The sequence below is a fragment of the Hyposmocoma kahamanoa genome, unplaced genomic scaffold, assembly GCF_003589595.1.
Source record: "Hyposmocoma kahamanoa isolate Upper Pololo Valley unplaced genomic scaffold, ASM358959v1 103, whole genome shotgun sequence".
Classification (NCBI taxonomy): Eukaryota; Metazoa; Arthropoda; class Insecta; order Lepidoptera; family Cosmopterigidae; genus Hyposmocoma; species Hyposmocoma kahamanoa.
The window spans coordinates 1,762,736-1,778,285 of NW_020653344.1; the positions used below are offsets into that span (position 1 = coordinate 1,762,736).

The 15,550-nt window shown below is 36.1% G+C and overlaps 2 protein-coding genes across 2 annotated transcripts in view; one reads left to right on the forward strand and one right to left on the reverse strand.

The window, feature by feature from the left end:
• Positions 1 to 7: 7 nt before the first annotated feature.
• On the reverse strand, positions 8 to 10,694 carry LOC113237829 (RIB43A-like with coiled-coils protein 2). Its single transcript, XM_026474515.1, has 9 exons — positions 10,572 to 10,694; positions 10,253 to 10,393; positions 7,982 to 8,142; positions 7,345 to 7,480; positions 6,592 to 6,696; positions 6,157 to 6,296; positions 5,107 to 5,194; positions 3,642 to 3,748; positions 8 to 3,083 (listed from the first exon to the last, which is right to left on the reverse strand). Exons 1-9 carry the CDS (start codon positions 10,692 to 10,694, stop codon positions 2,942 to 2,944), a joined length of 1,143 nt encoding a protein of 380 aa, XP_026330300.1. The 3' UTR covers positions 8 to 2,941.
• Positions 10,695 to 11,848: 1,154 nt separating this feature from the next.
• The window catches only part of LOC113238585, a 103,410-nt gene continuing 99,708 nt past the window's right edge, over positions 11,849 to 15,550 (forward strand). The window contains exon 1 of the mRNA XM_026475415.1: positions 11,849 to 12,263. Coding sequence (XP_026331200.1) covers positions 12,071 to 12,263 — 193 coding nt within the window. The 5' untranslated portion in view covers positions 11,849 to 12,070. The remainder of the gene's footprint in view (positions 12,264 to 15,550) is intronic.

A 15,550-nucleotide genomic window follows, 5' to 3' on the forward strand; every position in this document is an offset into this window, starting at 1 on the left:
TTCAATGCAAATAAATACACAATCTACTTATCACTGCGAATTTCCTAAATTATTAGTTTTTTTGTAGTCGTTTTTTTGTTGTGCTTAAAAACAGAAAAAAAGGTTTAGAACAAAACGGAACGTGGAAGGACCAGGAGAGGATGTAATTTTAGGCAATTGAAAAAAAAAGTATAAATTAAAAGCAATTTGACAACATTAAAATGTGCTGTAATTTTAAACTACTCGGTTGTGAAATACTTGTTATATTTAATCTGAAATACTATAATGCTTTTCAGTGAACCCAATTATATATTTCTTATTCCACGGCCATATTTTTTTCTGTTTTATGGCCTCATGAACGATAATACTTGAAATGGTAACTGAATTTGTGTTTTAACTAGCTTGTTTTAAATGTTCTTTTCACTGTTTGTGGTTTAAAAAAGACAGCAATTACTAAGTGTTGTCAAATTAATATTAGTATTATATTAGTCCATTTCATTACATTATACAGGAAAAGTAAAGAAACAGGTCACTGACCCGAGTAAAGACGGTTTAGCGATGGCCAAATTGTACTGCCAACTTTTTCTTTATAGTAGGTATTGAAAAGTAAGCCATGTCGTATAAGAAGGTCAGTGAAAAGTTTTGCAGAGAACAGAATGGCGTTTCCTACACGGTCAAGAGCCTAGCTCTTAATTCTCAGAGGAATAGTTCACATGGATTTTTAACAAAGCATCGACTCCTGAGGTAGTTCACACTCGAAACCTTCATTAAGCAAAAAGCCCTATATTATATTTATAAGTACAGCATACACTAAGTTTAGCTGACAAAGTGTCGCATTACTTATAAATAAGAGATTCTACAAAATGAGTTATCGGTGGGACGCACCTTAACGATATACAATGTGTCAAAAAAGTTAATGTGAGTTACGTAGCATTCCAATTTGCTGTAGAAAACATTGTTTATACTTTTCAGGGTGTTTCACACGCGAAACCTTCATTAAGCACAACATGTACTAAGTTTTGCTGACAAAAGTGCCGCATTTAAATGTAAGATTCTACAAAATGAGTTATCGGTGGGACGCACTTTAAAGATATACAATGTGTCAAAATAGTTAAAAATTGCACCTTACGTGGATTACCTGGTGTTCTAATTAGCAATAAAAAATAGTGATAGTTTGTATTTTGTATAGTGTGATTGTGATTGTGCAAGAAACACGCAATTTATAAAAATCCAAAAATACATGTCTTGTATAAGTTGTAAAATCTTAAGTAATAACGTTAATAAATTAACAAAAGGGCTTAAAGGTATTTTAAAAATATTGGCAATTTTTGCTTCTTTTTTCACACTCGGCTAGATAATTCTATGTAACAATAATTCCATTACAATAGAATTCCATCATAATATAATATTGAATAACCTGTTACGACTTTTTAAAACTCATAATAATAAAAAACTAAATAACGAGCAGTAGAAGTCATGGAAACCTACCAAAAGGACGTTAAAACCCCATGAGAGCCGGGCAAAGTCCATTACGCTTGACATGCAACTCTCGACCTTAGTTGTGTGACAGATCTAAAAATATTGTTGTTACTCATGAATTTATAGAGAGTGAAATAGTCCATGCTATAGTGCAGCTCGGAAGTGTGGTAATTCCTATTAATTATATAGGTAGAGCTATGACGTTACCTTAAAAGGAACAAATGAATTGAAAACTGTCCGGTTACTGGTCTAGAATAATTATTAATCTACATACACATATACTTCACGCTATTTTCCCTCGGGGTAGGCAGAGACAACATCCTTCCACTTGCTACGGTCCTGACACACAATCTTCGCCCCATCAACACGCCTCAGTGCTTTCATACACGCTCGTCGGTTAAGAGTACTCTTGAACTGGACCTTCTTTAGAACGGCCTCAATATGGTATGGTAAGTACGCTTTTAATTACAATAGATACTGAACTTAAATTAATTAGTCCTTTTAACTTCGTAGATTGCATACACAACGATTTATTATAGGACAACTACGATAAAAATGTGTAACAGTTCTATCACATAGTTATAAAGAGACTGCAAAACAATTTTCGACTCACTTGTCCTGTCATGAACTGGTACAAAAAAAAAACGGTCGGCGACGTCATAGTCTAAAGATGGCTTTTCCACTGGCAAGACAAGACGAGACGAGGATTGAAAGTTGTGTGACAAAATTTCAAATCTCTATCAGCGCATCGTCGTCGGTGGAAATGGTCTGAATTGACGAGGAAGTGCGAATCGAAATATTTGCTGGTGTAATATTGAACCTTGCTCCTGCGTACATAAAGTTCTATATCTTAAATCGTACGTACCATACAATCTCGCGATTAATATCAGTAGCCATCGCGAAGCCTCGCGCGTGCTCGCGCAAGTCCGCCGAGCTCGCGATGGATCGCGACTTTGTAGGTACGCATGATTTAAGATATAAGAAACTACTATTTTTCTACAAATAATTGCAAAGTGCCCTACAGTCGAAATTTAAAAATTTATTAACTAAGTAATTTACTCTATTGGTATATGAACATTTTTATTTTACTACCCACAACTTCAACGCGTGCTCGCGATAGCTATTAATGGCAATTATTTCGAGATTTCAACACTCGTCTCGGCTCGCCTTGTTTCGTCTTGTCTCGCCGGTGGAAAATACCTTTAGACGAATACTTATTTTATACTACTACCAATAGAAAGCGTAGTTTCAGAACAAAGTTACAGGTTCTGTGTAAGAGCTTTAGTAAGGAAATGGCCTAAAGAACAGGTTCGACATTATATTTTTATGTGGTATTTGTTTATCTACCCGCTCTCATTGGTGTGTACCTAGATGTTAGAGGCGAATATATTCAATCGTTCATATAACCGATATCCTCTCCTAACTAACTCCTGGTGTTCAATATTCGCAAACTATGTATAAATGTGGTAGTAACATGAATAGTTTATCTGGTAGTTGTATTGAATTGTGCGTAGTAATCGTCCGTAGGTGTATTATTGTAGACAACTTCTCGGAAGTACTTCTCTTTTTCTTTCTGCTGCAATGCCATTAGTTGGTTCTCTTCCATGAGCTGACGGGCTATTTCCCTGTTGATATTATTATATTAGATCAGTTTGAAGTGATATTATTGACAATTATGACAATTATCACGATAAATTATCTTGATAAATATCATTGGAACAACAAAATGCTGCCGCAATTAATGTCATGCCATGTGTTTGTATCAGAGACGTGTCAATAATGTCAATCCCATTAAAGTAACAAAACTAATAGTTTTCCCTAAGATTTTTCTTCGTGTTTATTAAGTTTTCTCACTGTTTGTCATCCATCATCTACGAATCAGCATGGATAATTATCGGATATGTAACGGATAATTATTATTATAATTATCAAAGAAAATAAATATCTTGATAATTTTGAATCCTGTGTTAGATAGATTTATGCAATAATCATAATTCTTGACAACTAGATAGTACATAGTAATTCGAATTTTGTTGCGTGTGAACGACATTTTAAAATTTATAATAGTCAGGGCACTAGCGACATTTAGAGAATGTGTAAAAAAACACTTAGATAAATTCCGAATTACAAATCAGACCGGGGAAATGCATTCCCGTGACTATATTAAGACACTAGGCAAGTACCTGCGCCTCCTCTTGTCTTCGATATCGAGGCGTTCCGACGTGCGCGAGATGGACTTGGCCAGCGCCTGCCATTCCGCTTCCATTCTATCTTCAGCTTCGCGTTTTGCCTGTACACAAAAGAAAAAGTGTACATATTATTATGTACACGACTATAGGGAAAAGTTCGACAGATAAAGAATGTTTCGTTTTCTATAGTTAGGGGTAAGTACTTACATTAAAATATACACACAGTATTAAATCTCCAAGGCTCAAAAAAGTTTGATTGATCTATTATGCAATTTTGAAATTGGTATATTACAGGCCTTTGAGTATATAACTAGAAATAGAGACGAAATAAGGGCCACCCATCCCTGGCAACTCATCAGGCAAATTAGGCCTTTATTATATCACTATTAAATATCGACTTTGCGCTTTAGCGTTTGCGCTAAAATCACAGATTAGAAAACTTAAATAGTACAGATTAGAAACTGAAATAGTACAGCGCCAACAACTGACCTGTGTGTCGTCTCCGTATATTCTAAAAATATTCTGTATTTATTGTAATAAAGATAAAAGATAACTATAGCGGGTTGTTCCATTTGGTGGTATGGGAAAAACAGCAAAACATCTAATTACAAAACAAATCATGTCATTGACAATGAAATATTAAATATGTAATTTTTCAATTAACGTCCATTATAGCAAAGCTCAAGTTAAACTGGTCCATTTGAAGTAAAACAATTGACGACACCTGTCAATTGTTTCGAATTCAGGCTGGCCAATCGGATCGCAGTTGTCGCCGTAATGATATGGCAGAATAGTTATCAAACATATTAAATGACATTGTCTCTATTTCTGGTTATATACTCGATGTTACAGGCCTACCGTTTAATTGAGTCGGTTCCTGGGGCTTGTGCTCTCGATCTCCGTCCGAAACAATTACTGTCAAATAAGTAATATTCGACAAAATTTAAAGACAAGCATCAAGTATGAAGCTTCATTCGCATCACGCATCTTTTCATTTAGCCAAGTATTGCTTATTTGGCAGTAATTGTTTCGGACGGATGTCGGACGGAGATCGAGAGTAGACCCCCTGAGGTAGCTGCGCGGTGCGAGAAGAGTGACAGATTACGTAACAGTTATATCGCGGTGCACACGGGATAATTTTCAATAAGATTTTTCTGACGATATTCAATAACAAGTTGATTGAAAAAAGAGCCTACCGAGCCTACCAAATTAGTCAATCGCTGTTATGTGAAAAAAAAAGTATTTCATTGATAATTGAAATGAATAGACAAGCCATTTGGCTTTTACGTGTCCGAAAGTAGGTATATATTTTAAAGAAAAATAAGCTTTAGCGGCTAACAACGAATGACAAAGGCTTGAAATATGCTTGTCGGCGAGCCACTGCTCCAGTCAGTTGGTAAAATTTTCTAACCTGACATTTTTATTTCTGGACATTAATAATTGTTAAAATAAAAGTTACCTTAGAAGCGGCCATTTGTTCTTTCTGCGCAGCGTAGAACTTCTTCAATTCCTCCTGGTTCATACCCTTGTACATATAGCCGATAGCTCTGCAATTTGCATTTTATAAAAGCAAGGAGAACAAGTGCACAAGTACCTACTAGAAATTCATAACATTTATTCAGCGTGTTTAAAGAAAGTTATTAATAATCATTATCAATAACTAAAGATTCGTCGTCCACCAAAGCGAAGAAGGTTCGTAATCTATTTAAATAACTAAAACGATTGAAGAAACAACCAAGAATAAAAGATTATTATGACACCTCGAAAAAAAAAACACTACACTGCTTTGGGGCGGACAATCGACCTATAAAGCTGCATGATTTTGATTGAAATCGCAATCGAACCGATCGGGTAGTCTGGAAATCAGATGGGTTTCCGAGCGAGAAGATGAACATAATTCCTACTATGTCTTTCTAATTTGCGAGTTAAATCAACTATTGTTCCGATTTGAAATGTCAAAAGTTTCCGATCGGCCAGTTGTGAATCGCAATTATGCGCCTCGACTCGGAAAAGACGCAGTTTCCGATCGGGAGAGGCAATCAAAATCAAGATGCTGATCCTCCTTAATATCGTATCGATGACATTATACTATACTAGCCCAGAACTCGGCCACGCCGATCGCGTTACTCATAGCCAACCATTGACTTACAAATAAATGAACGACGGGTCTAATACAAAAACCATGAAAAAAATATCCCAAGTCAACCTATTTAAACGTAGAGGAATATGAAAAAGCTAAAACGTTGAATTTAAATTGTAATGTCATCACAGTACTGTCTAATTTTGCTTGCTTCGCTGTCAGTCGAACAAACGAAGACTAAAGCGTGAATGACGCTCTGTATACGATTTTAACGCCCTATAAGTTCGGACACTTTTTAGCGCGGACCCGACGTCCATATAATTGTAAGTCAATGTAGCCAACCATTAAATTCTCAAGCATGCCGGTTTTAGGGCACGCATAATCCAGGCTCCAATCCATAGACCCGGTTGGTATTGTGAAATACGCTACCTGTTGGAGCCAAGTGCACTCTTGGAGACATCAGGGTTCTCCGTCAACATATCGGAAGTGAGGTTGTTGTACATCTCCGCGCAGTTATCGGCTTCTTCCTGTTCTTTCATCACTTGTTCCAGTTGTTTCTTTTCCGCCGCCTGCGGTATTTCAACAGTATGGAGTTTAGCAAAGTAGGACAGAAGAGATTTCCAACTTTCTCTAGCTATCCCCTCGAAGCTCAATGTAAATTTAGCGGGCTCAATCAAAAACATCTGTTATAAGTCCGTGGACTACAGTTTTAGTTTTTAGTTGGCAAATAGATTTAAAGTTTAGTGGACTCATATACTGCAGCCCCGACTTATGTATATGTAGCTACAAATATCCACCACCAATACACAACCACCACCTACAATAATCCACTAAGTGCTCCACAGGTGGGAATACTTCACTAACCAAAGCTTCATTGTATCTCAAGTTGGCTTGTCCCAGTCTGTACCGACACTCACGCTCGAGTTTATCCAGCTCTCCAGCTCTTGCGTCGCGTGCTTTTATAGCCATCTGAAAAAGAAGATTACATTGTGATGTTAGATGAAGTCGGATAAAATCTAGTGTTTGTGCATCACTCGATTTTAATAAGCATTATCAAGAATCAAAATTGCAATTTAAGCACAGAAATAGGCCAAAATGCGATAGTACCTACAGTCGATGCCCTAAGATATCTGACCTTCTTATCCGAATCATTTGGCTCTGAATAGATAAATGTGAAGAAAAGTTTTAAACAAAGTTAACCTTTAAACTGTGAGCCGTAAATTCATTTTGGTAATAAATTACTTATTGCATCATTAGTGAATGACGTTTTGAGAAACTTTTAAAGTCAATTTGATCTTTAATTATATTACATAAATACTAATTTTAACCACAAAGCTGGCGTTCCTTTACACTTTTCTGTTAAATTCTTAAGACGGTCGTAGAACCAAAAGGTCAGCTAGGAGGGTAGCCGTCTTACTTAGGCCATCAGCTGTACCATTTTATTTACTAAAAAATATTATTAATTATAAATAGATGCAATTTTATCTACAGTGATTACTTTGAATGATGTCCAAGGAAAAAACAGTGTAAGCGTCCTTGGCAATAAGAACTTATTTACTTCTGTCATATTGAATATCTATGATAGTGACTATGTTTGTAAGGAAGGTAAAGTCAAACCATATAGGCGGCTTCGGCCTGACGCCGCTCGGTTTCTGCAGCTTTGCGTTCTTGAACCTGCTGTTCAAGCCACGCGTTGCGCTGTTCCGCCATTACTTTTCGACGCTCCTCGTAGTTCAAGTCTTCACCTTCAAATCTGAACGTTTTATGTGGTTTAGCCTTTCTAGGTCCACAATTAAAAATAGTTTCTCCTACCGAGACTGACAATAAAAGTTACTTTCAACTTTAATCAAACAGTTATCGACTTATTAGTTTAGGATCTCTTTGTTCTCTCTCCTTAAAATAAATGACATTATGACGAAGGCGGAATCTCACGAAAATCTTTTAAGTGGTCGAAGCTGAATTGAAATTATGAATAAAACGATTTCTGACGAAAACGGAGTACGATAGACGTGTTTTTATCGAACATCCTACGCGTGGAATTTTTATCTGCGAATATCAAAAATTGTATTAAGTGCCTTGTTTTTTATCCAAATCCCTTTAGTTTTCTGGGTTTAAGACTGTCTGTATCTGACAGATATCTATCTGTATCTAGGCATGTAAAATCCACCAACCTATATTCGGATCGATAAGTTTTTAAAACTTTTTCTTACACTCGTATGTATGAGAGAAGGCACATGGATTAATAAGGACTCACTTCTGAGCGCTAGACTTGCCCACAGGTTCACCGTCACTAGCACGCGGTGGAAGTTGCTTCTTCAGGACATCAGGGTCGTTGAGGTCGAACTCACGCCGATCCTCGGGCCTTTGGAACTTGGAGCGAAACAGGTCTATTTCTGCGCAGATGCGACGTCGCTCCTGGTCACAAAAACTAAAAGTTACCACGGCTGCCTTCAGAATTTAAATTTAAACTCTCCCGCACAGACAGACGTCAGAGTTATTTGTAATTCCATTTCGGGGTTTAATAAGACATTGTAGAAGAGGCGGGAAGTAAGGGACGAGTATGAGTTACAATTACAAGGACGAGCGCGAACGAGGCCTTGTAATAATACGAGTCAAGCAATCCCCGTTCCCGCCGAGGCATGTATAGAATTTTTCTCAAACAACGTGAGGAAATAATAAAAGACTAAAGAGATGAACATGTGTAATAGCAAAAGTAAAAAAAAAAAATGTTAAAATTAACACTTGACGTGATACGATAATTGTTAAAAGAAAATGTTATTGTTTTCGCAGGCACATTAATACTAGTCTGCTGAACTTCTGATGATGTATTTAAATGTGTATCTATTATTGTATTTTTGTTATCTTTCTACTCACTAAATGAGTGCATTTTCGCGACCAAAATACAAGAAAGACGACAAACTAAAAGAATACCATAACAATGTTAACGCCATTTTCTTTTTTTTTTAAGTAAGCAGTACTGGTAGGTATTTTAATTTCTCGCAATAATTGCGAGATTTTGCGACATTATGAACACTGGTCAATTGGCTGTACGAGTTTTTCTTTTGTCCGTTTACATAGTTCGTTATGAGGTAGATTTAAAAGTCTAGAGTAGAGGACAGTAATCGATTTTCATACTTACTTTGCAGGCCTTGGCCGGAAAGAAGTCGCATGGTCTATAAATGACAAACTTTCCGTGTTCGTTTTTTGAAAGTAATGCAAACGTTTTTATCACTAAATTGGCTTACTAATACTGTGGCGTAACGACCACCATATAACATGCAGCAAAGCGAGCCCAAAAATGACAAATCGAAACTAGCAAGGAAAATTTGTAGATCAATCTCTTTTCTAAGTGTTTTCTTTACATTACTGATTACCATCCTGAGAATTTCTGGGTTTATATTATATATAGGGGTTGAATGGTGGCCCATAGCTTAGGAACAAATAATATTTCCAAAAAATGGACTAGACTTTGAAGCCAGGTAATTGATATAATTTTTTGTCATATTTAATTCTAGTACCTAGTCTTAAGATCAGCTATTCAAAATATTTTAGTTAGTCAAAATCCCAGTGCATCCAGCGTCTATGGATGACAAGCGTCCAGCCTCCAGGGTGACCAGCAAGCTGACTGACCGATAACGTGGACAAACTTCTAGATTGCAAGGCATTCAAATTATACCGATTTTCTTTTAGACAAAAAACGACGAGGGCGTCCTAACTAAACCTCTGACGAGAGTAGACGACTCCTCTTACTTACAATTTGCAGACACAATTTGAACTTACAATTGTGCAGACAGACCATATAACCTGAGAAGGTTGTAAACCCTAATGAGCCGTGACCAGGTTCACGGCAATAAAATAGAATACTTCGGTCCGCAAAAAAATTATTCATAGTTAAATCGAAAGGGAAAAAAAAAGGTGGTAACAAAAAAGGTATATATAAAAACAGATACAACGCTACAAAACTCTCCCTACGTTTTTCAAAACACTACAAAAGTGAGACAGACTTACTCCGAAAGGGCCGAGTTACAGATTGGTATTAAAATTGGTAAAAGAATCAAAATTAGACGCAATTAAAAATTAGAGCAGTACTGTTCGCTGCCGCGATAGAGCAGGGAGTAGCGATGGAACGAAACAAAATCAGACTGGCGAGGCAATGGAATTAAAGAACGATTCAAAATTTAAAAACAAGTGGCCAGGAACCGGAGAAAAGGCGATAAAAAGGTGGGATGACGATGAAGGAGGTCACATCGTCACAATCCAGTTAATAAGTAAAACCATTAGAAAGAATATTCCCATTATTCTGCTAGGTAGAAAACATTAGTATAGCTATTACATTGACGTTAATTATGCAGTAGGGAATTATCATTTCACTGAGATCAAAGTCCGGTTGGTGATAGGTCGTTATTAGTTTCCTAGTGTATTTCACGTGATTACTGGTCACTCTTGGGTCAGCTTGGATTTCCTATTGCATTTTTATCGTCATTGGCGGAAGATTAGCATAGAAGTAGTTGAATGAAGTAGGTACCTCTCTCTCCCTAGCTTCGAGCACTAGGGCTACGTCGCTGTCTTTGATCATCTGTTTAGCGAAGGCCAGGTTCGTGCGCTCGGCTTCATCGCGCTCCGCCCTCTTCTCCACTATTTGGCGTTGCAGGAACGGTAAATCAACCTGGAAATAAGGATTTTCATCAAACATGATGATGTAGAATCGTCATATTAAACAACATTAACAACTTATCGCTCGGTCTATTTCATACAAAATTATAGTTTTGATGTTTTTGTCAGATGATATCTACTGATACTATCTCCAAGAAATGGGTAGATAGAAATTGAGAATATTTTCTTACGCCAATTTTCCTGTTACGAGCATTGAAAATTCTGGCTCGCCTTTCGAGCTCGCATTGTCGTCGCCTCTCTCTGTTCTGCGCCTCTTTGCGATCCTGATCATTGGAAATCTGTAATTTCATCATTTTCACACCTTCCTTTTGCTAACACCTCCGAAAAATACACACGAACGCTACTAAAATTAGAACAAAAATATGTTTTCGCTAACGATAATGCTAACGAACAAGCAAATTCATGTTGCTATGGAAACCGTTTTTTATCATTTTCAAAGGTGAATTGAGTTAGATTCTATTTATAAACTTTAGACGGCCAGCTGCTTTTCTTTTTAACCGATTTGAAAAACAGAGGAGATTCTCAATTCGCCTGTATTTTTTTGTGTCTGTTACGCGATTACTCCGAGATTTGTAAACCGATTTGGATTCTTTTTTGATGGAAAGTGGATACCTCTGTAGTGGTCTTATTCAAATTGGAAGAAAATATTCCTCCTCTAAGGGTGGCAAATTAGGGACGAATCTGGTTTATTGAATTTCGCCCACTCTCCGTTAACCGATTTCAATAAGATTTGGCACATAGACATGGATATGGATAAGCAAACTTTTGAGATCAGTTTTTTTTTTATTTAAATTAAATCGTTGCGCAGGTTTATTGTGGTATTTACTGACAACCTTGCAGGACTAGATTGCTAATGACTTTTTACAAAACATAATAAAATCAAAAATAAACTTTTGTTGTACTGAGACTTTTTATTTTTAGAACTGTATTTGTTAGTAAGGTTCGAATGGCAACCGTCCTCCCCGACGACAAACCCTACTCGCGCTCTTGCATTTTACACAGAGTTATCCGTGTTCAGAGCGATCTATTTATAATTTTTACTTTTGTATGAAGCAAAATGTGGTGAATTATTAAAAGTCATGGAACAAAAGTAGTTATTTATGATGTTAGTAATACAGTCCTACGAGGCTGTTGTTCTTTTACAAATAACCCTTTATTTGTAAAAGAATAACTAATAAAATAACTAATAAATAAATTGTCCACAGTAGTTGTGATATTGTGTATGAAGGCAAAAGTTTAAGTTAGATATTTAATGTTTGAATTTACGTAAAAAGTACTTCAACCAAAAATACATTTCACACGTGCTTCAGAGATTGAAAGAATGTCATGTTTGATGTCACAAATCGTTTAGTAGAAGAAAGAGCGGTTTGTTTAGTCAGTTTCAGAGCGGGATGAGTGTGCCGCTTCGGCGGAATCGCGGGCGTTGCGTAGTAGGTGAGCAGAAGCCAGCGCCACCCGCATCCGACCGTGCAGGCTCGTTCAGTCGTTCATTCGCAATTGTTCGTCTACCAGCCGTCATAAGCGCACGTGTGGCGAGCGCGCGCGCGATCGCGTATTCATGAACGATACATTTTTTTATCACCCAGTGTTTCGTAATCGTAATTCAGTAAACAAAGTGTTTTTTTCATTGAAAATCCCAAAAAGTATATTTGTGTGATGTGACGGGAATATGACAAGTGTACTGAAGAAATCAAGAGGAACAAAAGGAAAATCCGAATCCATGCAAGAAGATCTGCCTTATAGATGGGGGAATGTTTCCCGCGGACACAAGTCGGAGGATGTGGCGCAGCTTATAAAATGTATAGATGACAACATCATCGGAAAAGGAAATTCGTTTTGTGGGCCGTATGGAAGGAGAAAATGTGAGTTTTTTTAATATTAACTGCGGCCATTTTAACAGGTTTCTTGATAATGCTTATAAAAATATTGTTCTATCTTCTTAAGCTACCTACAATATAAAATATAAATCTTATTGTTTCTGAAAATTTTACCGTAACCAAACTGTTCTTTGGAAGTACGTTCGTTAAATTCTTGTCGACAGGTCAAGGTCCATTAGCTGAAATTAACGCGCCATAAGTTTACATTATTCAGTGTAGAACGTACATTATACCAGCTAGTGTAAAAGTTTAAAAATAATCTCGCTGTTTATTGATCCAAATATTTATTAGCCTTAGTTTATATTATGATGTCATGACTTTTCAAAACCAACTAAATATAAATAAGTAACGAAATGTAGAAAATGTGCTGAATATTTCAATTTTAAAACTTTCAAACTTAATTAATTGAAATGTGAGTCCGGTTGTTCAACCCCTTAAATTACTTTTGAGTTGTTTTGGGAATTGTCCAAAAATTTTCAAATGGTGGAAATTTTTGTATATATTTCTCAGAAAAGTAGTAAAATCGAAAAATAGTAATAAAATTTTTTTTTAATAGATTATTTCAATATCGAAATTTTTCGATGACTCAACACTAGTTTTGAGACTGTCAAGTACAATAACATTTTATAGTGTCGAGGATTGATCAGGCATAAGCATTTTCTAGCAAGGTTTCGTTGTTTCGCGAAAAATTAAAGTGGACAATAACAATGGAACGGTGTAATAATAGGTATTTAAGTAATAGGAAACGTGGAATTAAAAACAATAACAGACTGTATTTGCAAGTAGGTATAATGAGTTACTAATAATGACACATGTGGGTCCTAGCTTATTATAAATTATGTTTGTTACGTGATCTCAGTGCACAGGAAATTGAAACACCTACTCATTGGCATTCTTCAGTTTGCCATTGATTTATTTGATATTAGGACACAATTCTCCATTTATCGACTTATAGACTCCAGTTATCACGATAAAAATAAAAGGTACTTGTGATTAAAAACTGAAAAATGCTTTAACGCTGTTGCGTTGTTTTATGATATTTTATTTGTTTATCGATACACCATGATGAACAGATGATTATGATCATTGTGTATCACCAAAAAAGGTTATATTTCAACTTTTTCCTGGACGGTTTTAAGAAAAAAGGTTGAGTGAAAGACGCATGCCTTTTATAGAACAGGTTTTAGAGGTCGCTAGGGAGAGACGGGAGCAAAAACCTGGATGCCACTTTTTTACAAATCTTCCTGTGCATTATTTTATTTTACCGGTCAAATACCAACAATATGCGAGTAGATAGATATTTTTAAGCAATGTATAGAAATAAATGTCGCAATACAAATCTAATACACTATAGTAAATAAGTATATGAAATTGAATGCATGTATTTTTATTTGTTAATTTGTCCCGTATGCATTCCATTATTACTCATCCGGTTGCGATAAAACTTTCGTCAGTTTTAGAGCCGACGTTAGCTAAATTAGTTTTAGTAGCAGTAGAGCTCCATGTTCCGAGTTCATCCAAGGAAGTACCGCCACTGTACCTTTTTCTGCCGCCAAGCAGTTTTGTGAGCATTACCGTGTTACTGTTTTGAAGGGTAAGGGTGCTGGTGATGTTACAGGCACATGGGACATTCAACTTATGTCTCAGGATGATGGGTGCAGTATATATATATATATATATATAGTTAGATCCCACTGTTGGGCATAGGTCTCCTCTATTAAGGTAAAGGTAGTTTCCATTAAAGGTAGTCTACGACCTTCGCCCGATGCGAGTTGGAGATTTCACAGCTTTTCATGGCATTACAACGCATTTGGTACAGCTGTATAGTGTCAAATAAAAAAGTTCAAGTCCCAAAACTTCTCTAAAACAAGAATCTTTCGGCTGTTATCAAGGGTAAAGAAATTTATTCGTTAGACTATTTTGCAAAGTAAAATTACAATGACTAGATGGAATTCTTTAATATCTAATGTGTAAAGTTAGGTAAATGCACTTTTTTATGTTATTGGCCTCACAAATGTCAATAACCGAATAATCCCTTTTGCAGCGTTTTCTCAAAATGCTGTCTTTGATATTCAGTGTAATGCCACGGTAGCTATTAGTAAATAATTTTGTTGCCAGGCAATTGTATATTAATGCTCTGGCCGTTTGTTTCTAGATAAAACCTGTATTCAGCATTGGTACGCTTATAAATATTATGAATAACGTAATGTATAACTCTATCTTATCATTGAGTATTCAAGTTCATGAACGCAACTAATTTATTTAACTCGTAATAACACAAAGGATGTCAGTCTCACATTACCCGATGGAATATTAATCAATTTGTTAGCAAATAAATAGTTGACGTTTGCATTCACGTGTCCGACCACGTTTGAGGTTTTGTCCATAATGTCGCGCGTTTGGAACCACTATGCGTGTACTTAGCACTGGTAATAAAAGCGTCCTTTATGGGACTTTACACTTTTTTTTCGGCGTGGACGAGTTTAGTGTTGGGCCAAGGAAAAATGTCCATTTTGAAAAATCATATAAAAAAGTAATACTTTCTTCTGTATTTTTCTTAGAGGATGGAACAAAAATAAAGGAAATATTTTTCCACATTTGACAGTGACATCTGTCAAAAGTTGAAGATACCGAACTCTATCATGAGAATTAGTGAAAATAAGCCAAGCAAGGTTTAGAAAATTACATTTAGCAATGTCTAAACAATTCTATTTTATAATTCATGCTGAAAAATTTCCACTATTTGAAATTTTTCGAACAAATACCTAACACAAGGCAAGGTGAAAAGGGGAATGAGCAGAGGCAAGATGGCGGACTAGGAAAAAACCGTTCAAAAACTTTAAAATTTGTGTCAATGTTACCTAGTACCAGGCAGTATTACACGGTATTTACAACGAAACTTCGAATGAAACGACTCACATAATATCTATCGAACTTCACTTACGCAAGATTTTTGATTACATATTTAACCCCTTCATGGACAGTACTGAAATAATACCGCACACCAAAAGTCACTACTTTTCTTTATGCCTTAGTGACCATATTGATTCAAAATAATTATTACGCTTTATCCCTGACGGCTGATCCCGTCACATTCATGGCAGCACTAAACTGTTCTTGCAAATGTTTCTTGTGCATAAGTAAGTACGGCTATGACAGTAGTACAGTGATTTTATTTAATTTATTTCAGCAAAATAGTCTAAATCTATACATTAAAATAGCGTACACAGTAAAATAGCGTAACCCTTGCGGTATAAGAAGACAAATAAAAG

Coding starts and splice junctions, on each gene's coding strand:
- LOC113237829 (XM_026474515.1), bottom strand. CDS start 10,694: ATGATGAAATTACAGATTTCCAATGATCAGGATCGCAAAGAGGCGCAG. Junction 10,394..10,571: donor CTCGTAACAGGAAAATTGGC/GTAAGAAAATAT, acceptor CCTTATTTCCAG/GTTGATTTACCGTTCCTGCA. Junction 3,749..5,106: donor AACAAATGGCCGCTTCTAAG/GTAACTTTTATT, acceptor TTTTGTGTACAG/GCAAAACGCGAAGCTGAAGA.